The 23,846-nt window shown below is 41.3% G+C and overlaps 1 protein-coding gene across 4 annotated transcripts in view; it reads left to right on the top strand.

Moving 5' to 3' along the window:
- The first annotated feature begins 5,540 nt into the window (after positions 1 to 5,540).
- The window catches only part of PAX5 (paired box 5), a 356,088-nt gene continuing 337,782 nt past the window's right edge, over positions 5,541 to 23,846 (top strand). The window contains exon 1 of one of the 4 annotated variants that reach the window (XM_074203322.1): positions 5,541 to 5,818. In XM_074203322.1, the coding sequence (XP_074059423.1) occupies positions 5,773 to 5,818 (46 nt within the window). In that variant the 5' untranslated portion in view covers positions 5,541 to 5,772. Of the gene's footprint in view, positions 5,819 to 18,719; positions 20,164 to 23,846 lie in introns of those variants that run through there. The other 3 variants (XM_074203324.1, XM_074203323.1, XM_074203325.1) reach the window with 3 other exon arrangements.

Genomic DNA, 23,846 nt, shown 5'->3' with positions numbered 1-23,846 from the left:
TTCCCTTCCTCGACAGAAGGGAAAACATGTCTCGGAGCTAGGATCTGCAGGGCCAGCAGTTCACAGAACTATGGAAAGGACCTTAGGGATCGTTTTAGTCCAACCCCCTTATTTTACATAGGAAAACCCTGAGACCCAAAGAGCGGCGGAACTTGCTCAAGGTGGCAAAACTGACCTAGAAAGCAGTAATCTTACACTTCGGTCAACCCAGACCTCGGACAGCTTTTGCCCTTGTTTCAACTTTCTGGCCGCCAACGTGGCTGCTGGGACTAGCGGGACTGGGAAACCACGAAAAGAGGCGGAAGGGGAATCCTCTGCCTGTTCAGTAGGCCAAGTCCTCTGCAGGACCCCAGCCCAGGTCTGGAGTCCGGGGTTACCTTGAGGCCAAGAGGACAGCCGAGGAAACCGGCACGTTTGGGGGCGTGACTGTCCTCTCAGCTAGAGGTGCAGGAGGGAGGGTTCTGTGTGTGGGAGGAGGGGGAGAGGACAAGGAGGAGGAGGAGGAGGAGGGGGTTCCCCTTTTTTTTTTCTTCCGGCTGAAACTTCAAAGTGCGGCCACCCTCCTCCGCAGTGATCCGAGCCTGGCTAGAAGCATTTCTGAAGATGTCTGCATTCCTTCCCTTCCTGCTTTTGATTTCCTTTTGTTCCGGGGGCACAGTAGAACTGAATGAATCTCACCGAGGAGCTTTTCTTTCCCTTCTGTTGAAGCTTTTTAACTGGGAGGTCCCTTTTCCCGGCCTCCACCTCTGTACCCCCTCCTCTCTTCCCCCACCTGTCCTAACTGCTGCCTCAATGTATCTGGGAAGTCTTGGTGTGTGTGTGCCCCTTAGAGCACACGTTGCCGCTGCGGGGGGGGGGGGGGGGGGGAGGGGTGCGGGAGGGGGTGGGCAGCCCCAGGGACTCTTGCCACACGTCCGGCTGCTCTTGGCTCCCCAGCGCGCCCAGACCCTCCGCTTCCTTTCGTACCGCTTTTCCTCCTGCTGGGCCCTCGCACGGGTCCACTTTGGGCTTCCAGGCAAATGACAAGAAGCAGTGTCCTGATCCCAAAAGTGCGCGTGTCTGCTACTGGCTGTGTGTGTAAGGAGGGAGAGGGATTGGGAAGCGGTGGGGGAGGACGAGAGGGAGCTGATTTACCACCTCTCTGGGAAGACAGTGGCCTTTACGCCCGGGATGGGAAGAAGTTGGGCGGAATTCTGCTAGGCTTCAAGTCCAAAGGCAAGATGATGATCAGAATACCGCAAGCTGGCGTGCAGATGTCTGTTTAAACGCGTGTCTAAGTTCTCCTAGAACTCTATTTCTCATCTTTAGGCATTTTGTGAGTGGGAGGGGAAGGAAAGAGAGAAGAGGGGGAGGAGGTCACAGCTTTTCTGAAATGTCAACAGTCCCCCCCCCCCCCCCCCCCCCCCCCCCCCCCCAGATTCAAAGGCACTAAAGTTAAAGGGAGGTTCCTAGAATCAGCAGCAATCCAAACCAGGCCCTTGCTGCAGTCGAGAATGCTGATGGTCTGGGGAGCAAAGAAACCTAACGGAAACGGGGTTGGGAGTAGGTGTTAGAACTACCGTAGCTTTTTGAATCCGGACCGACTATGGTTAAGTTCCTTGAGTCCAACTATCATAAGTACTCCAGTCAAGTTGAGATTAAAAAACCGGAACCATAAAATGTATACACATACACATTCAAGAATGAATGTATTTTTAAAAGAAATCTATCCAATTTTTTTTTATTACTTCTTTCACTTAGGGTGGATGGGTGGAATTAAACTTCAGGAGAAAATAAAAGATTGGATTTTTAGGAGACTTTATACTTAAAAATATTTTCAACATATTTTCCCATTTTTAGGGGGAAAAAACCGCACCCAAACTCAAAGTTTATACTGTCAAATCCCGGTGCTCTGACTATGGCTTTTATTTTGTTTCTTTTTCACTAACTGACTTCCCCCCTCCCCCCAAGTCCCCCGGTTGTCAGTGAGCCACTCCACCCCTTCCTGCCTCTGCCAGTCAAATACTTAATTTCAATGAACATATTCGAAGTCGACGAGGGTCGGAAAAGAGATAGCTGGGGAAACGACCAGGGAAACGGTTGTGGGTCCCCCCTTCCCCAAATAGGGAAAATAGGTAATAATTGCAAAGTTAAATTTGCAATGAAAATGTAACGCACTATTTTGTTCGTATATCCCAGAAGAAAGGTTCTATAATAGAAATACTTTTGCATGGTGGGGAAAAGGGGCCGATAAAGACAAATGTGCTAGTTATCCTGGAGGAGGGAAGGAATCATGGACAAAAAGACACGTCCACAACTACTAGCTGGCACAGAACAAGACAGTTAATGGTAAACATTGTACAGATGTATACCTTTAAGAGAAGTTCTAGTTTAGATCGTATTCGTATTGTTCACACATGCTGTTGTTAGCATCAAACGACAAGGGGACTCCTCTATCAATCAAGGCTTTACTATTCCTCACTGCATTATTTGGAAATCGATTATTTTTTCTTGTAAAAAATCCAATATTTCTGATTTTAGCCACTGGTGGCTGTGGGTCCCACTTCTGGTCACTTCCGGGATGATGAAGCTAGATGCAGGTTGTGAACCACAGCTGTATTAAAGTAGGTGCCCTTACCAAAAACAGAAACAACAAAAAAGGACCCTCCCTCCCCACAAAACAAACATACAACACGATAAATACAAAAAAAAAATTGAAAACAAATCTGCTGAAATGTAATTTTCTTTTTTTAAAAAAGGCTTTTATTCCTTCTAAATGATAATTTCTCCCATCTTCCCCACCGCCCATTCAGTTCAGTGTTAAGAAGAAATTTCCGAGATCTCTCTGAGACCTGGACAAAATGGATAGTTTGCATTTTGCAGGATTTCTTTTCCACACCACCACGTTCTAAGGAAAAAAACACAAAACAAAATAAAATTCTTTGGTGGAATTGAATCGAAGATAAGAAGGAGGGGCACTCCTGGAAATTACTGAAAGACAGTAAAACGTTTTTATGTCTTCCATTAGTATATAAAGAATGAAATAAAAAAGAATTAGTGGAGGGAAGTGAGAAACAAAGCCAAACCAAAAAAAATTAATTCTCAGAGAAATACGTACTAGGTAGCTTGGTGAACTTCTCATTTTAAACAGGTCCCTTTACAATTACTTAAATTCCATAAAGTATGAAAATTATTACTAAAGATGTTACTTGATATGGTTATTTACAAACATTTCAAATCACATGTAAAAATATTGTTTCACCTACAATTAAAATGAAATGCTCCCCCCTTCTCCTAAATTTCTATCCTACAGAGATTGTTCAGGTTACTTCTTTGAACATTAATTAATTCTGAAGACTGTTGCCCCAGAAATGATTGTTGTGAAGAGTGAGGAGAATTTTCAAGCTTTTCTTTCATTTGCACAATCCATGTGGGGAAGTAGTTTCCACTTAAATGGGTATATTTATATACAGGAGAGAGTCAAGAACTCCAAAGGGTGGCTTGTTACACATATTTGGGGTCAAAATGAACTGATACAAACGTTTCTGCGCGGTATGTATACTAATCTCCAAGATGCACGATTTGCATAATCTTTATTTAATTTAAAAAAAAAAAGCTCCTTCACACACCACAAATAATTCCTTGGCAAAACATACTTTGCTGCCAAAACAAGCTTTTTTGTTGGAAACATATTTCAAGTGTCATAGAGAAAGGAGGGGAGGGGAGAGAAATAAAATTTTCCTCGTCTGAGAGAATGGTCATGGTAAATATTTAGGCTGAAATGCTTTTAAAAATCTGGTCACTTTTACTAAGATAAATTCAGAAGTTACATTGCTTTTCATGAAAGTGTCTTTTTATCATTATTTCCCATCATATCACAATGAACCTTGGTGTTTGAAGAATATAGGGAAAGGGTAGCAAATTTACTGCTTATTTTTTAGATCTCTTTTTATTCCATAACTCTGAGGACAGATTTTTAGTTTAGCTCACTGCTTTAGGACATGCCTTTCCTCTGCATAAGTAGGAAAACATTTTGCATAAATGTATCATTTACCATTGAATCAATACTTGCTTTCACTTATTTTTATGCACTAAATTTGTTAGAGAAAAGTTTTCATTTTTTTCAAACTGTATTCAATGAAGCATCAATCTTTATTGGATTCAAGAAAAATAAGGATCTAGATTATGAAACTATTTTGATACCAAGTTCAACTCTAATGGCTAGGAAGGGTTAGTTTAGCTGACTTGAGAAACAAGTACATTTTAGACAGGTTGAATATTTCAAAATTTATAAGATTTACTAAAAAATTAAAGAGATTAAAGGAAAATATTTTTAAACAATTACTTTGAAATTTTCATTTGATTTTTTTCCTTAAAGCTAGCCTTAGTCCATTATACTTACCTGCATAGGTACTTATTGTATAAACACATATGCATAGTTATACACGTCAGTACGTTTATGGGTAAAAATAAATATAACAAAGATCTAGTTATAAGGAAATGTGTAAAATAGTATTTGAATATAATATTCTAACCTCTATATTACCAAAATCATGTTGAAGAGAAAGTCTTTATCAAATGAAGTGGGAAGACTTAGACAGTAAGGGAACCATGGACATTTTCCTAGGGGGAGGGAAGATTTTTATTTTAGCTAATACTATGACTTTTGGGGCTGGGAAAGAGGGAGATTTTTTTTTTTTTTTGGTTTTTGTCCAGTAGCATTTTTTGTGCTCTAAGAGTTATTCACAAAGGGACTACACTCTGTCTCAGACGTTTGTTTGTTTTTTGAAATTAATTTAGGGTCATATGATAAATTCTCAGCTCCATTTTTCAATATCCTCTTCCCCTCTTTTAAAAGGAATTTATTATTTTTTTATTAAAATGCTCACTACAGAGGTTAGGTACTTTTTACTCACAAACGATCGTTTTTGTAAAGCTGTTGTCTCCCTAAAATAAGAAAGTGGACTACAATTGAGTTGCAGTAAAAACATCTCTAGTTTTAAACAACGATGCATGGCATCTTGGGATAATAAGACAGAGAGAGTTACAGGAAGGTTAAAACCCTTTTTTCTTCCTCCGCTTCCATTGACTTCACACACACACACACACACACACACACACACACAAACAGACAGACACACATACACACGAGAGAGAGAAAGTGAAGAAATAGGAAATAACATTCCATAGAAGATCGTACTGGGTGAAAACGATGCTCAGCTATGTCAGCTCGCCTTTTCTGTTGATTGTAGGAGTCGGTTATGTTGAAAAGTTTATTAATCCTTCCCTCCCCCCTCCACCTTTGCAACCGTCTCCCTCCACCCCCAATCTATAAAAGCTCTTTAGATGTGTGGTGGTGGTGGTGAGATTGTTTGTTTTTCAATATTGTAAAGTCATTTTTCTCTGGCTTTCCAAACAGTGCTCTGTAAACATCTAAAGTCAGACTTTGAGGCAGTTGGTTGCAAACAAACTTTAATTCTTGCTAGAAACGATGTCAGAGTTTCTTGGGTTTTGGATGCGTCTGGGGACATCTTGTGATGTTTTAGAGAACAGGACATGATCTCACATGGCGAGAAGCTCTTTAGTTCCTTAATCATTTCACGGTTCCTTCGGAGGCTTTTTTTTCCACCTAAAACGTTTAGTTTCAGCTCAGTGATCAGCTGCAAAAGCTCGACGGGGAGCGGAAGAGTTGAATTATTCCGACCTGCAAGCAGCCCCTTACAAAAAAAAAAACCCTAAAAAAAGTGGAAACTTTTTTTCCCTGTCCATTCCACCAAGTCCTGAAAAATCAGAATGGAATTAGAGAAAAACTACCCGACTTCCAGGACCGGTAGAACAGGTAGGACTGAGTTTCTTTTTTTTTTTTTTATACAGAGTTCTAATGCATAATTATGAAACAGGTTTTACGAAACAAACATAATATTCATTAAATATTCTGACAGATCTCTCGATTTATAGTTGTTTTTGAATGTATACTAAAAGATGACTATATGAAAGCTATTTGTGTTCACATGCATTGTATGCGTGTATCTATACTAAATTAGTGATATATAAAGACAATATATATATGCACACATGTGTATACCTATATTATGTAGTGTATTCATGCTAAAATATGCGCGTATATCTTGTGATTTGTATTTAATATAGATATGTCTATGCATGAAAATCTATAGAATATAGATGCATGAATAAATATTTTGATTTTTGTGCTTTGTATATTTATCTTCTGCCTATAAATAATGTAGTGTGTCTGTATTCTGCTAAAATGTGTACATGTGGGTGTTCATATTATGTGTACACATGTTATAGATTAAATATGTGAAAAATCCCACAACATAAGTATGTATGCATACTTAAAATGTGTTTGAATAGGCAAAGTTACATAACTAGAATCCAAAAGTTAAGGAGAGGACTAAATTCCAACCTCAGCTAAATAGTAGTGATGATTTTGGGGGGTTTTGGTTTGTGTGTGTGTTTTTTGGGAGTGGAGGTTCCTAGGAATAGTCAAATGTTGATTCAAAAAGCCAGGTGCTTCTATTTTACCAAGATGTTTGGGTTGAATTGGTCACTGTTTGCCTGGGATGTATCTTTTGGATCTCTAAGGGATTAGCTCAAGCAACTATTTTCAAAGGGAAAGTCAACACACAGGGCCTGGGGGGGGCGCCTTAAAGGTATTAGGCAGACTTGTCTATTCAAACTGTGACTGCCAGACACCCGTGAACTCACTATGTACAGAAGTTGAATTGGGTTTTCCTGAGGAAGTGAGGAGAGAAAAGGTATAAGTTATTGATTAGGGTCTCTGAGCAACACTGGAACCTTGAGGATAAACTATATGCCAGTTGAGATCAACCTGAGCAGCACCCTTGACAATACTGGAGATGAGTAGAATATAGGGTTGAAGGTAAAGGAAGAGAGGGAAGGGGGAAGGGAAAGGGAGGGAAGGAGACACAAGGAAGAGGAGGAGGAAGAGGAAAAGGATAAAGAAGAAGGGGGAGGAAGAGGAAGAAGAGGAGGAAGAAGAAGAAGCAGGAGGAGGGGGAAAGAAAGAAAGAAAAAGAAAAAAGAAAGGAAGGAAGGAAGAAAGAAAGAAAGAAAGAAAGAAAGAAAGAAAGAAAGAAAAAGGGGTGGTGATGAGAGTCTCAGAAACCTTTAAGAGACAACTCTAGCTTTTATATGGTTCTGGATCTTCTGATCCAAGAAGAGAGAGGAAGGAGGGATCAGAGAGCAAGGGAGGAAGAGGCGGGGAGAAGAGAGGGAGGAGGAAGAGGAAGGAGAGCAGAGAATAGAGGAAAGAAAAGAAGATAAGACAGTAGCTCTAGCCTCGCCTCTGAATGATTCAACACGTTTTAAGAGCGGGGAAAGTTACTGTTCTAAGATTTCGTCCTAGTCGTACAAAATCTACAAATGTCAGTCTTACAGCCTACTGTGTCTGATTCACATAGATCTAAAGTGGAGAGGGAAGGATTTGGGGGAAGGGGGAGAGAAGGGTACTGGTTTCGAAGTATATTGAGGTCTATCCTTATCTTAACTCAATAGTTCCTTATATCCCATACCTCTTCTCCCACCCCAGCTACCTCTAGTGTCTCTTATCCTGGCATCACCTTCTCATTTATTCCCCAAACCCAAATTGCAGTTTCTGTCACCAGGAAAAAAACATTTTGGCTTTAGGATTCCACATTCAAAAAGGAAAAGGCAGACCAGGAACCCTGAAGGAGTTTGGGGCTTGGGGAATGGAGAGAATGTCTTTTGAACTGTAGAAAAGGGCATAGAAGGCAGGGCAGGAGCTCACCGTAGTGGATTACTGTGGAGGAGTTGGGGCTTCAGGTAGGGCTGCTGGAGTGCCTGGCATCCGAGTCTTTTGGAGTACTCGTGTACTGACAAGCTGTCTATAAATAATGTAATTTCAAGGAGATCGATGAGCTCTTTTATTAGTTAAATCGCCTGAATAATCGTTTAATCGATAAAGCATTTCATTCCTCTTTGCTGCAGGCACCAGAATGGGGTTGAGTGAGGGAAAAGGAAGGGAGGGGATACTAGAAGGAAAAGGAGGGCAGCTTTGAACTCTCTTGGACCTGGTTCAGAGACCCAGATTCCTCTCTCTTCCACTTCTCTGTCTCCAGTCTTTCCTCCCCACCCCTTGTTCTGAACTGTTCAGTCTAATTACTAGTGATAAACTTATGACCTGACTTTTCCCAGAACATTCTATTAGAAGAATCTGCACCACCATCCCTCACCTCACCCCACCTTGTCATCCCTTTCCTAATGTTTTTACTCAGGGGTTGGTGGATGTTGCTTTGCATTCTCCAAATTTCACCACTCCTGAACCTCTAGTTGATAAGGACAGACTGGAGGGATGAATACTGAGTTGTACTAGGGTAGATTAGTGGAAAAGAAAGCTATTTGGAAATAGAGGAGGAAATGAGAAAAACAAAATAATGGCTGAGATCTGACCCTCCTAGGTGACGTTAGTTGGGGCAGGAAGGCAAGAGAAAAGGTGTGGGAGTATGGAAAAAGAGAGTCTTCTGGATTTGAGCCCAATAGTATGAGGAAGGTAGCAAGACCATTGTATGGTCCTAGAGGCCTCCTGTGTTGGGAGGAGGCCACAAATTTAAAAGGGAGAGGAAGGGGAAACTGGAGAGAGGCACCAACCAGAGGTTGAGTAAGTGGGTGGGGGTGGGTGGGTCAGGTACAGGTTAGTAATGTGTTTGGTCAGTAACTATAGACCAAACCATCTCTATCCCTTGGTAGTTCTCATACTTCACTTCAGCTAGGTTGGATCTGAAAGGAACTTGAGAGAAATTTAAATTCCTAGTTCAAGGAAAATGACACATTTTAAGGATTTGGATTGTAGTGAAAGTTGGAGGTTTTACTTGGAGTCATTTTCTTTTAGCTGAGGAATAATTTTTTCAGTCTGGATCCTAGCTGTCAAATCTCTCCTACCTGTTCTCCAACTGATTTTCCAAAACAAGTTGACTCATGAGTTAAGAATGGTTATTTATATGCTTCAACCCTCTAACAATGGAGCAAATTCCAATGCAGGTGCTGAAGTCAAAGTTAATTAAGTGGATTAGGTCAGATTTCAGAGGTGGCTAAGGGCCGCCACAGAGTTCCTTCCTTTTATTGGCCTCTTAGATTCAGACACACACACACACACACACACACACACACACACACACACACACACACACAGAGTATCAATGATGAACCTCTATTTCTAGTCTTTCTCAAAATTTCCATCTCTCTCTCTCTCTCTCTCTCTCTCTCTCTCTCTCTCTCCCCACCCCCTCTCTTTTTTGTCTTTTTGGACTGTCAGATACCCAACCATTTTCAACCTTCTCCAAGTCTAGTCACTGGGCAGAGCATTTGTCCTTAGCATCCCTAGGGTCAACTGAGAGAAAACTGTCATCGAGGGACCTCAGTTAGGAGGATGTGAGATTGGGTTGCTATGTGCCTGAAAAAGTTAGGTATGATATTAGTGCAATACATCATTTTCACTGGTAGAGTTAATTCTTCATGACTGAAAAACTTTTTTTACTCAAAAAAAAAAAGGTCAGGTCAAAGTAGGAATCTGGGCTTTTCTTTTGTTTTACTCAAAACCTCGAAAATTAGCATCCCCTCCCATTTAAACCCCCCAAAATGATCGATTTGACCGATAAAATATATCCCAGAAATGTCTAAAATCCTGTAGGCTCCCAAATTCTCTTTAATTGGAGGAGTGAAATGAGAGGAAAGCAAAAGGATTAGAGAACGCATTGAGATGAATTAGAGTTAACAATTTCCTAACTCCCTCTGGCACAGGGAATCAGCCAGAATGAGGAAAAGGAAGAAGTAAAGGAAGAAGACAGCTTGGGGAGAGGAAAGGGGAGGGGAGGCTTAGCCTAGTCTCTTTTGAGTCTCGCTCAGGGGTAACGTGGTACTGATGGACACCCTGGTCTCCTGGTGCCTGACAGGTCACTGAATCTAAGCAGTCTGTTAAGGGAGGTGCTTTTCCTCTCTGTGACCCGTGAAATAATCTATAGAATTGTTTACTTTCAGATCAAATCTCGCTGTCAAACATTCTCTGGTCGGACACACGTGGGGACCACACTTCCACTCTGAGCTTCAGCCATCCTGGGTGGGTTTACATAATCACTCATCTGGGCTCCTAGACTTATATCGTTTCTAGGGAGTAAAAGGAGGAGGGAGGCTGGAGGGTGACCCTTGAGTCCAGTCCTATAATGCTCTCTGCATCATTTATCCTATATGGCTTTAAGGAGAACAGACCAGTTGCTACCATTTCACCGAAAGCTAGACCTCAGCCACTATTGTGAATGAAGTAAACTACAGGGCGTACAAAACAATTGCTAAAGCAGATCTCAGAGGCGCATTGTTCTTCAGCAAACACAGAGGACACCCGGATCCAATAATTTCCCAGCAACCTAGCCATCACTTTTTAGTCTTGGAGTTCGACTGCCTGGGGAAGGGGATAGGGAGAAAAGGAGGATAGGGACGATGGGAAGGGGTTGACATATTGGAAATTACCACGTGTATCTCCGGTTTCTGCTTTAGGTCTAAGTTCTGAGAATGATGGTAAATAATAGCACACATCTTCCCTTATTCTTATTTTTTAAAAAATAGCACACACATACACAGAAACCCGAAGATACAAAACAACTCAAAATACAAAATACTATTGTATTTGGGGGAAGTAACCAGTCTTTAAGTTTCTTTCCAACTTTTGATGGTATTATTTCGAAGAAAGAAGAAAAACACTTAGGTCAAGTTCCAAACTTGTCACCTATTCTTTCTCAGTCCAAATTGGGATGTTTGGTTCGACGCTTTGATTCTTTTACTCTGTCCCTCCCCCGGCAAAAACAAAGAGATCCAGTGAGCGAAGTATGAGTAGATGATGGACAGAGATAGAGAGAGAGACAGAATCAGGAAGACAGAGAAAAAAAAACATACAGAGAGACCACATCAAGAACTCAGAGATAGACACACAGAGATACAAGGAAACAGGGGAAAAGACAGAGAGACAAAGGAAAGATAGAGGCATATTATATTTAAAACATATAAGCCCAGGAACCAAGTAAACTCTTCCAAGCTCAAAGATATGGAAATAATATTGGTAGTGAAGAATCCAAACAGTCTCCATCATTCACAAGCTCTAAAACGAACTTAACACAAACATCTCAGAACCTAAAACTTTTTTTTTCTGGAGGGGGTGCGGCAGGACATTTATTCAGCGATTCAAGTGTAGGGACCATAAACTTTCATTAAAGGTGTTAAGAAATAGAATCCCTTGCACTCCTTTCGTTTTCTCAAGAGATAGTCGAAAATTATTTTCAACGAATACTCTTTTTGAATTCAAAGTTTTCTTGCCAATTTGTTTTTCAGATTGGGTGACACTTTACAATAGAGATATAAGGTGGGAATCCACAGCGGCAAAGATTGTGTGAAGGGGACTGGGGAATGCAAAAGAAGTTCTCTGAACTTCCCGTGTTATAAAGCGGACACCCACAGCCCTGGATCAGTGTAGATCCTGGGGGAGGAAAGGGAAGAAAATAAACCTTTGTATAATTTACTTTGTGCCAGTCACTATTTTAAGCGCTTTACTATTACTATCTCATTTGATCCTCACAACAGCCCTGAAAGGTAGGTGCTGTTATATTCCCTATGTTATAATTGAGGAATCAGAGGGTCAGGGTTGTTCCTCCCTTTGAGTCCCGATGTTTGATATTTCTGGCACATAGGATGTACAGGCAGTGGAAAAAGTTGTAAACTCAAAGCAGAAGTAACAACTACTAGTGCTATTTGGGGAGGCGGAGGAGTTGCGGAGGGGAAAAAGAACGAAGGATTCAACAAAACGTCTTAAAATAAAAAGCCCAACCAAAGTATAAATGTAATAGTTGACTCATGGGGGCAGGAGGAGAGGGAAAGATTGGTCCTGGAATTCTCTGCTTTCAGTCCTTTTAGACAAAGACTATTAAGGAAATATTCACAAGCATCCGTTTTCATCACCACTGCTAGAATCACTGATATCCTCCTCCAGAGGCATAGGAATCTCCAAATTGCACTGAGGGGGAAGATCAGATCAATACTGAGAGGAAGAATTTCCTTAAGGAACCATAATCCATCACATAAGTGTAACTGTTTTTTTCACACCTAGGTACTCATTTGAGCATCATAATAGCATCTTATCATTCTAGACATTGGCACAGAGTTCCCTAAATAAATCTTCAAAGGTAGCTGACAATAAACAGGCTGGAGAAGGATCTTGATTAAAATAATAATCATAATAATAGCTAGCATTTTTATAGTACTTTGACTTTAGCAGACATCCGAAGAACCTCAAAACTCGTTTTTTTTTTTTTTGGAGGGGATGGGGTGAGGAAAATATTTGGGTCCTATTATTATAATACCTATTTGACAGACAAGCAAACCGAGATTGAAGAAAATTAAGTTATTTGTCCAAGGTCACCCTGTTAAAATGTTTCAGGTAGAATTTAAACTCAGATCTTTTAGTCTCCAGGTCCAAATACTCTATCTACTAAGTCACCCACAGTTCCCCATTTGATGAAAACTAGAATGTAACACACAAATAAATTAGGCGATTCCAGCATTCTTTAAACTCAAAGGACATGATTGCTATCACTGTGAAAAACATAGTGAGGAAAGGAGAATCAATGGTCCAAGAGTTCAAGTAGCTTACTTAGGGACATTTTTGAGCTGGAGAACAGTTCTATGACAATGATCACATTCCCATCACATCTCCTGCATTTTTTGCAGTGCTTCAATTTCTATTTATCTTGGGCTCCCACTTACCTGATTTTATTTGATTATCACAATAACCTTGTGAAGTCAAGGAATGTAAGTATTATTATTTCTGTTTTAAAAGATGAGTGAATGGGTTCCCAAAAGATTAAAAATATTGCTCAAGACCAGATGGATAGTGAAAAGTCTGAAGGCTAGGTTTTGCTAGTTACTCAAGCATTTATTAAGGATCTACTAAGTGCTAATCTGTGTGCTAAGTGCTGGGGCTACAAAGACAGGCAACCAAAAAAAAAAAAACCAGACAAAATAACAACAACCCAACTCAAAACCATGCTTGCTCTCAAAGAAGTTGAATAGGGAGACAACATATAAGCAACTATACACAAGAAGATATATTTCCATATATTGGAGGCAATCAATAGAACAAAATCACTAGCAACATTGTATATTGGAAAAGGTGGTGAGATTTTAGTTGTAACTTGAAGGAAATCAGGTAGGACAGGAGGCAGATAGTTGAGAGAGAATCCTAGGCATGGGGGGCAAGTTTGATTCTTTTTCTACTATATCAATTGGAGTTTAAGTAAGAGAAGATTTAGGACATTTAGAATATGAGGAAGAATAAGAGAAAAGGAGTTAGGAAGACATCTGTTAAAAAAAATGCACCACAAGATTCCTTTAACCATGAGTTCTCCTGGTAATTAAGATTCAATTTACATAAATTGATTTACAGGCCAACTCAGGCCAGACATTTATTATAGGAAGGCCTGCATTATGGGAAGACCTAAGATTCTGGATGGGTTGACATATTTTAAACAGGATCAGACTTCTTGTTAGGTGTTTCCCTTTCCATAGGAATAGCTAAAGTAAAAAAAAAGCACAGGAGACCTAGGACTTGTTCAGTTCTTGTTGTACAAGCCCAAGTGAGAGTCATGCAGTGATGCTATACCTACTACTACAAAGTACAAGTAACAATAATTAATATTATTATGGATGAAAAACAGTACCTGATGTGTTGAGATTATTGAGGGGTCCCATTCCAAGAAAGGGATCAGTTAAATTAAGGGATCTTCCAGGACTGCAACCCCAAGGTTAGGTTTAGTATAAGTACATATATTTCACAGTCTTCTATACTCAGAGTTCTTCCCTCCTTCTTCCTGGAGAGAGTTCATGACAATGAGATGGATCAGAAAAGAGGAGGGAAGGCATAAAGCATCTGGCTTGAAGTGTCACAATCCCAAAGAGTCCTAGGCAGTATCCCTAGTACCCCTTTCCAAATCCCATGAAGAGACAGTGGAGAATCCTTCTGATCAAAATCAAATACCTATGAAGATGGCACTGTACCAGGGTACCTGAAGCAAATCAAAATATCTAATAGAGGGGTAAAAGAAGGGCTACCCCTTCCCCCCACCTCTGGTAAAAACCTGCTAGACTGATCAGTGCACTGAATGTTAGATTGGAAACTCCCTCTGCCGGTTGCAGACAGTGACTGCAGTAGCAGCCTGAAGATCCTTTCCCTAATGTGGACATAGATTCCTCGGGTGGTCCTTCAAAGTTACAAATTTAGTATGGGACCTACAAAGGAAATAACAACATCTAGCTAGCCTCTCCCCTTCCCACCAACATATTCAGGAAGACTCTTCAGTCTCCTTAACTCTCCTCCCCTGCCCCATTTCAACTTCCTAGAGAGGCCACCAGAGAAGTGTGTAGAGGACTATATTAGTTAATCTTATCAAATAACATCCATCTCCAAAACCTGATTTTTTAAAAATACAGTCCATCTAAGTTCAATCCCCTCAAATACACTCAGGACCATCCCCATTAGGAGCAAGACTGAAGGAGAGAATAGAAACTACTCCCATCCGGTTTTTCCTTTCTGCTTTTTTCTGACTAATGTTTCTGTTTCTGGTAAATAAAAGAAGCCTAAGGCTTAGGTCCTCAGTGGAAAAGGAAAAGCAGTTCTCAAAGCTAGAACTAGCTTTGTTCAAGTCTTGAGCCTTGTTCAAGTCAACCCTTGGATAGTGGCAGAGAAGCTTCAGGGCTAGGGATTCAGAAACTCTTGAGGAAACAAAAATTGTCCATGGTAAATAACTTTCTGAAGAGGGTGGAGATACTTAGCTCAGGGTCTGACTGATCCCAAGGAGGGTCAAGCAGGCATTCTCTTCCAAGGAGAGGGGTGAAAGGCTTAGTTTCTTTCATTAGGATTTTTCCCTAGGCAGGGAAGATTTCCTGCTGATTACATTCCTCCTAGAGTTCATTTTCCTCTTCCACTCCCACCCCTTTAGGTTAATTTGTGTTCCAAATATACAAATGTCCTGTAAACTTGCCAACTAACGTGTAGATATGGGAGCATATCAAGGAATCTGCCTCAAGAGACAATTATTGGGCTGGCTTTATCCTACCTGATTTTGGAAGCTTCTTGTTCATTTGTGCATCCTAATGTCTTGCAAAGATTCCACATTTTACAGTTTGTGGACCTGGGTTTAAGAAATAAATCCTGTTGGTTGACAATCACCTTTGCCTCTAGAAGATTTTCCTGCTTTTAGAAAAACTTTTCCCCTTGCAAAATGTCTTTTTTTTTTTCCTGAGGGAAGAGGATATCTTTTCTACAAGAAAAATGTTTCTCTCAAAATATACTTTACATAAATATTTAAGTTCAATTTTCCCTATAGCTTCAGAGAAAAGTGAATATGACAGAGTCTCAGACCAAATATAAGAAGGCTAGCCTTTTTAGAAGGCTGATGAAAGCTGAAAGTTAAAATAACCACTCGGCATTAAAATAGATTTGGGAAATAGGCTTCCGGGATTCTTTTGTTATCGCTATTGATAATTTCATTTAGAAGTAAAGCCTAGACTGTATTTGGGGGAGGAGGGGGAGAATTATGTGGTACAATACCCACCAGAACAATAAATCACAAACTTCTCTATTTTCAGAAATGTCCTCAGAACAGGAGACAATATTGCAAAACAGCAGATGGGCTTTTGAGCCTTGTTTCAGTTTATCTGAAGCCTTGAGGAAGAATTAGCTATAGTTTAAAGGTCTCCGTGACCACACACAGCAGAACAACTTAAATAATAGACATTTCAATGTTCTAAATTGGAAAAAAATAGGAGGTAGTGACAATCTGGATTTTAGGGATTTTTTTTTTTTTTGTAGTGGGGGCAGGTTGGGAAGTGAGAATTTAGGATGAGGAGACTGCCACATGGAAGAGACAGATAAATAAGAGATGGAGAATCAGGAGAGTCATGAGCTGATGACTTTTTTTTTTCAGTTCACAGGCCTCACTGTGTACTCAGACTATAAAGATGTTTATTTAAAAATAAGTTGGCAAGAAGAACATAGCATAAAAATCAAGAAATATTAGTCAGAGAACATTAATTGCATCGGGTCTGTATTTTTAAAGTCTCCTTTTGGTGCTAGATCTCTTCTGTGAAGCATAAACTTGTACTGAGTATTCTGACAGATTGAGAAATAAGACAAGGAAAAAAGTCAACCTTGTCTTTATACATACAGAAAACTGTTTAACCCCCTTTGAGAGATCTTTTATAATGTCTAACCAGTTCTTGGAGTCTCTTGGCTCTGACTTTCAATATCATAAAAGCAAAATAAACATTTCTAATCTACTTAGGTTATTATTGTCTCTTTATTTCAGGTAAAATAAATTATTTTTTCTTTGGTCTAGATCTGTATTTCATCAGTTTGGTAGATTTGGTAGAAATTATTTTGGTATAGAAACTCTTTACTGTTTTAGATAGTTAATTTATCAGCAAATTATAAAGGGCTGGTTACAGAGAGGTTATGTGATTTGCCAGTGGTAACATAGACATTATGTGTAAGAGGCAGGACTTGAAACCTGACTCCAAGTTCAGCTCTCTATCCTCTATGCTGTATTGTGTTATTGGTCTCAAATAGGATAGAGACTTGGTCGATGATTTCATTGGTGTGGAGATCACAGTAGATCGCACCTACTCTGTATTTAATCTTAGAGAGTTGTGACTTGCCCAGGGTCATATGGTCAATTAAAAACTAGAGGTAGGAATTTGAAACCAGCTTTTCTTTGAGAGATGCTCATTATTCACTTTACTAAGCAGCCTTTCATTTCATCTGATTCCTTAAAAATACACTGGGAGTGAAAGGAGGATGGAGCCAGTTAGTAGCTTCTGAATGGAGGATTTTTTTTTGGGGGGGGAGTAAATGCTTGCCTATGTATTAAACTCAAAACTCCAGCCACATATACATCTACACAACATAGAATTGATGATGCACAAAATTATCTAAAGGGAAACGAGAACGTGAGAGAAGGGAGACTGATTCTGAAGTCTGTCAGGCATCTGAAAATTTACCCGGCAATAACTATAGATTTCATGAAGGCTGAATAATAACTAGAAGAAAAATGAACTGTGTCCAATCTCTTTTGTGAAGTATACCATTTGCTCTAGGAGCGGAGGCCAGGAAAGGCAGCGAGCTTCTTCCGTATTTAATGATCATTATCACACACTCTCATTTTGCAGTTCACTATAGAAAAGAGAGCACCCTTCTGTGACTTTTTATAAAAGTGCCTATTTTTTAAACCAAATCGCCAAGGTCTTTGTTACCATTTCATTAGCTCCCCTACTAAAGGTGATGAGACTGAGGGTGGGGTGGGGTCGGAGGGGGTGTGTCTTTTATTTAAAAGTGTTTGTGTGTGTGTGAGGGGGGGGGGGTTGGGGGAGTAGACAAAATCCTCTCCTAATCAGAAACTGTACTCTGAAGGACCTTGAATGAAAACCGCTTAAAAGTGCATCTTATTTATTTATTAACATTGACATTAATGATACAGACTCCAGAGGCCTCATTTCCCTTGCTTTTGGGGTGTGTTTGTGTGTGTGTGTGTGTGTGTGTGTGTGTGTGTGTGTGTGTGTGTGTGTGTGTGTGTGTGTGTGACTTATACTAAGGACTCGATTTTACTTCAAACAAACCTCAAACAATCCTCCGGCCCCCCTCCACCCTGTTCTTTGTAAACATGGAATTCCTTGGAGCCGCGGGAAGCCCGGGGTGGCCAGGCAGCGCTGGAGGGGAGGCCGGGAGGACTGCGCTGGGGGTCAGCAGGTGCCCAGGTCCGATTGAGAGCCCGAGCTGGCTCCAGATGAAGCGCCGCCCGGGGACCGAGGGCTCCGGAGCCGGCCGCATCTCTCGGCCTCCTTCTCCAGCCCTCCCCTACCCCCCTCCTTTCTCCCCGGCTCCGGGCTCCCCAACTTCTCCCTCTTACTACGCCCTTCGCGTTTGTCAATGAACGTGGCGCCGCCGTCAGAGCCCGGCCTCCCGTTCTCTCCCATTGCTCCGATGTGGGCTAATCAGGCGGAGCCCGCCAGCCATCCAGCCAATGCGCCGAGAGCGCCGTCCGGGAGCGCCTTGGGCTCCGTGGATTGGCCGCCGCGGCCTTGATTGACGGCCCCCCCCACGCCCCCCCCCGCGGCGGGCTGGCTCCCTCCACCCCCGAGGCTGAGCCCCCGGCAGCGCTGTCCACATGCAGCGGGTCCTGAAAGCCGGTCCCGGGAAGCGCGTTTCTGCACTATGGGCGTGGAATAGCCGGAGGGCGAACCACCAGCGCCAGCGCCAAGACCACCAGCAGCAGCAGCGGCGGCGGCGGCGGCGGCGGCGCCGGCGACGGTGGCGGGAGCAGCGGAGACGCTGACACACCGAACTCCGCCTCGCCCGCCGCCCAACCCAGGGCGCCGCGGGGGGATCCGCGCCGGGCGCGTGGGCCGCGCGGGAGGAGGGCTCGGGAGGCGGCTCTGCTCCCGAGAGCCCGGCCGGAGGTGGACCGCGCCGACCCGAAGCGCGGCGGGCCGAGGGATCGCATCTGGAGTCCCGGGACGGACCTCCCGAGCCGACGCGGCGGGGAACCTGCCCGCTCGGCCCTGGTCCCTCGCCGGCCGCTCCCTGACAGACTCCCCGCAGGCGGCCCCCCGGGGTCGGCCTGGTCTGGGCACCCGCAGCTCGGGCGGCGGGGCGAGGACCAGCCGGCGGGGACTCCGCAGGCGACTTAACTCTCGAACCCTGGTCCAGGACATGGGAGCGCCGCGCTTTCAGCCGGCATCTAAGAAACTTTAAAGCCAGCGACCCACCCTGCGCTACGGGACTCGGAGCGGTCAAGGGCAGCATCCTCCTCCCCATCACTCTCCAGCTGTAGCAATAGCACCTCCTTGGCCCCTGGGGTTCTGCTTGGTGTGTGTGTGTGTGTGTGTGTGTGTGTGTGTGTGTGTGTGTGTGCGCGCGCGCGCGCGCGCGAGTGTGCCTATGGATGGGGGAAATTAAAGTGCGTCCCTATTTTCTCCAGCTCTCCATCTCTCTAGTTACTCCTCTGCTGGGATGTTAAGAATTCACCGCTGTTGCTTCTACTGGACTCATTCCAAGCTTCTCGGTTCTCTTGGGTCCATTTTCGAGTGTCCATTTGAGGCCCTAGAATAAGTTTTTAGAAACAAGAGGAGAGAGAGAGAGAGAGAGAGAGAGAGAGAGAGAGAGAGAGAGAGAGAGAGAGAGAGAGAGAGTCTTGCCATGGACCTCAATATAAACTGGAAAGAAAAAAGGGAGAATCTGAGACCTAAGCTGTTCTGATTTGTCTTCAGGACTGTTATCTTCTAAGCAACATCCCTTGTTAAAAGCTACCGTATACGAAAAGGTTTTGCTGCAGTTGTTTTTTAAATGCTCAGTTGTATTCTGGAAATCTTTGCAATCTTGTCAACACAAAGGCATAAACTCACCACCAGGCCAACCGCCGAACAGCTCTCTCTTCTGATCCTCCCCAGTGTCCCCCCATGTAGGAATAGCAAACAAATTACTCCCCCAACAAAAAGACTGCTTCCAGGACATCCTTTGGTATATTTATGATCTCGAGTGCTAACTGTATTTCTTTGGAGAAATATAACTTAAAAAACAACAACAAGGATTTGGATTGCTGCAGGTGACCTACGACTTTGGACAACTGCCACTGAAGGAGCTCTAGGTCAGGTGCCTGGGGCTTTCCTTTTTTTTTTTTTTTTTTTGGTGACATGCTTATGGCGTTTTGATACTTTCTTCTGGGGGGAGAAAAGCAACCTGACTCAGCCGTCTCTGAAGCTTACGTCTGGAAAAAAAAATTTGCAGTGCCTCCTTAGGAGTTTGGGGACCTAATTCTATATCACCGCTAATTCTATCAGCAACTCCGTAGCCTAGTGATTGCCCCCAAACCACTTTCTCCTTTTACTTTAAGAAATAACCACACTTTGCAATTTGCAAAGGGATTTTAAAAGAAATACACAAAATTTCTTCTTATTGTTGTTGGCTCGAGCGAGATCTTTGCAGTAGGTGCAAGGTGGTGGTGAGCTCATCTGAAAAAAGCTTCTGACTCAAGCTGTGGATCGCTCCGATGGAAATACACTGTAAGCACGACCCGTTTGCAGCAATGCATAGTAAGTAGGCTGCTAGTTCACTTCTCTCTCATTTAGGACCAATCCCACCACACCTTTCCGTAGGTTACAAGGCATCTGCAGGGTTTATTAAATGGGGCTAGTAGATGGGGTTTGTCTGTAGACATCAAAGAGTGAGCCGAGGTGTAATACTTGAGTTGCTCCTCAAAAAAATAGAACTTCCCCAATAACTGAGGGCAGAGGGATGGGAAGTCCAGCAACAACAGCCTGAAACTACAGAAGCAACTTCTTCCCCATTCCACCTCCATCCTTGGGAACAACTTTCAGAATATCCTTTTATCATCATTTGAATTTAGAAACAAATATTCTTTCTTTTCTCATTTTATTACCATACATAGAAGGCGTTAAAATACCACTGTCGTCATTTACATAATTATTCTTCTTAATTTTTTTTTGCTCTGAAAGTAAGTAAATATCAGCTCGATATTTGACCTGGAATGCCTTTTTTTTTAAAAAAATGTCTTCTTTACAAATTATTGATACTTTATATTAAATCAAGCAAGGTCTATCCACTCTTTTGATTGCGTTAGATTAGAAATCTCACGTCTAGATTTACGGCGATCAATTAACAATGAGATCTTGTTAAGGGAGTAAACAATATTGTTTGATGACTCCCCTATTGCAGACTTCTTTCCCATTTTCTTTTTCCTTTTCCTTTCTTTTTTCTTTTCCCAATTAAGTTTGAGAAGTTTCCGTTACAGAGTTGCAGAAATGTGTCAAAGTAGAGTCACCACGCCTCAGTTTCAGTGTGTACAAATGAAATTGCAGGAAGGACGGTGAACACTGGGTGGGCAACGTTCAGGAATGAAAGCAGCATCTCATAGTTTGAAGGGAGGGGTTGTTAGTCAAGTCCCCTTTTAAAAAGAATTGGTCAAGGGATGGGGTCCTTTTTTTCCCTTTTCTTTTTTTCCCCCTAACAAATGCTCAGATCAAACTCATGCTGTCTGGCTCGACTGTCTTTCTACTTTGTATAAAATAAATATATGCATATATGTATATATGTAATTCACACATATACATACTTATATACACATTTGTATACATATTCAATTTCTAAATATATTCTTCTAGAATTTTAAAAACGAAAATTACTGTATTTCTTCTTCTGATACGGTATTAATCCGACAAGGTTAAAGTCATGCAAAGCAGCGCTGGTATGGCAAAGCTCTAGCCTTAGACTTAGCCATGAAGTTAGCAGATTGTGTGTAATGCGTTTGGCTCGAGATTTGTTGTGGTTGAGAGATTTGGGGAAGATTTATCCATTAACACAGTGTTATGTGAAATGACATCTCCTCTCATGGTGAGTTAAACGCTGGATTAGATCTAGAGATTTCAAGGAAATATAAACTAGAACTAATCACATTTCCCTCCTGGGCTCTGCCGCCTTTCGAGCTAAGATTCTAACATTGTAAAATGCAATGGCGGAGTTTTATGAGGCTATCTTTTCTTTTCTTTTTTTAATTTTCTTTTCTCTTCTCTTTTCTTTTGCTTGTTTTTTTTTCCTTCCTGCCTTTTTTTTTAACCCGTCCTTTCCTACATTTATTCTTATCTGTAGCATAAACAATTTTAGAGGAAAACACTGGGCAAGGTATCCTGGTCCAAGAATAGAGGAAAGGACAGATAAACTGAAAAGTAAAATTTCCTGACTGGAGGATATTATCTTACTTCAAGACCTCTTGAAAAAACAATCTTGAACCAACAAACAGGCTGCAACTTAAATAATAGATATTTTTATATTAGAAAAGATGTAATTGTATAGTGAGTAGGGCAGAACTATATGAATAGGCATACACTTAAATGAGGAGGGGAACTTTGAAGTGAAAAAAAAAACAAAACTAGAAATCATTATTTGTATTATAGTGGCATTTTTTTTTGACCAGATTTGTCTTTGTGTTAACTCATGAAGATAGAGCTTAAATATAAGAAGTGACTGGTGACCGAGAGCGTCTTTCCAACATTCACTCAAACAATGATAAATCTGTCGTAAAGTGCTTTAAGGGGAAAGGGATGGAGATCCTCAGACTTTAGAAATAATTTTAAACAAATATTTGCTAACTATTTTTAAGGGAGTGATGCAATATGCCAGTGAAAGAGAAGCCTCAGGATAAGTTTCTGTTTTAATTTCCCAGCCCAGTGGGGTTCTTTTTGACTAAGCACATTCCACCGAACAAAATGGATTTGCATGATTTTCCCTTGCTTGGTGGAAGAGTTAATTCAAAGTTTTCTCTTCCTTTATTTCTGGGACCGGAAGCCATGGCCTTGTCTCTGACCTATGTCTCTTACCCGGTTAGGGATCAGTCCAGTTATTTGTCTGCTTTCTTTTCACCTTTAAGACCAGGAAGAAGGAAGTTTTCTGAGGGATGTCTTGAGTAAAGCAGAGTTAGGCTAGGAGATAGAAATGATCTAAATAAACAGCCTTGTACTTTGAGATTGTTGGAGAAGAAAATATATGAAATATAAACAGCCCAAGATGAGGATTGTTTGTAAACTGCTGGATAGAAATGTAGTATCTTCCATGCTCAGGTTTTGTGTTAGGCACAACAAATGTTGTTTGATTCTTCCTTGGGGTGGAAGGAAAGGCTCTAAGCCCTTTTAGGAATTTCTTTCTGTTTAAATGGAATTAGTGTATTTGAATTAGCTTATCACTTGATATGAAAAGAGACAAATAGTTACAAGTGGAATAAAAATAATATATTATCAATATGCACCACTCAATCTGGCAATCTTTCTTTAGGGTTACCGCAAATCTTTTCACCTACACCTATCTACCATTTCTTTCTCATGAATACTGTTCCCGTATTTGTGTGCCTTTATTCATGGAAGAAATACATGGGAACTTAAATTTATTTGTTAGCTTAAATATCTGGCCAAAGAGTTAGCTTGAATAGCTTGAAAAAACAACTGGTAAAATAAGAATCCAAATAGTGCAGACAGAGACTGTAGAAAGAGCTTTCCTGTGCTTAGTTTCCTTATTTCTCGTTGCATCTCCTCCTCTCTTCCACCTCCCCCAACCCCCCTCCTCAGTTTCTGGGAAAATATAAGGTTAGTTAAAGACCAAGTTCTTCACTTTTAACACCCTAATACTGTAAGAACATTTAACTAATATCTCTTCTTTAAATGAAGGAGCGATTTAGCTGAACTATCTTGACTAATGCCCCCTGGGAGTTGAGAGCATTGGAAAGTCTAGGACTAAGAGTTGACCCAGACAGAGTAGTACACAAATAACTTTTCCTTTTAAAAACTCAGATGAAATGCCGAAACTAATGCCGAAGTTTACTTTCTTAATTTCTACTGATAGTCTAAAGGAATTCTTAAACAGAATGAAAAATGACAGCAATAGAAATAAAGCTATGAATCAGGATTTTTTTATTTGATAAGGAATTGGGAAATGCATGCTCAATTTATCATATAAGGACAGATATTTGTAAATAATCTTTCCTAAAGTAAAACAATACGGAAATCTTTGTATATGTATTTATGTACATTGTGCTCATGCACACACACAGAGAGAAGGAAGGGATGATAGGAAGTAATAAAAAATTCCAGATCGATTGAATTTCATATTGAGAGGTCAAGTTAAATAGCTAGGAAAGATTTTCCATTTGTTCTGAGTTGTTCAAGTTTAATTCAGAGAAGGAGCACATTGTGCAGGCTGAAAAGTAAAG

Source organism: Macrotis lagotis, chromosome X (assembly GCF_037893015.1).
Source record: "Macrotis lagotis isolate mMagLag1 chromosome X, bilby.v1.9.chrom.fasta, whole genome shotgun sequence".
In the NCBI taxonomy this organism is placed as follows: domain Eukaryota; kingdom Metazoa; phylum Chordata; class Mammalia; order Peramelemorphia; family Peramelidae; genus Macrotis; species Macrotis lagotis.
Note: the sequence above shows the minus strand (reverse complement) of the source record. Positions and strands in the feature narration are given on the sequence as shown.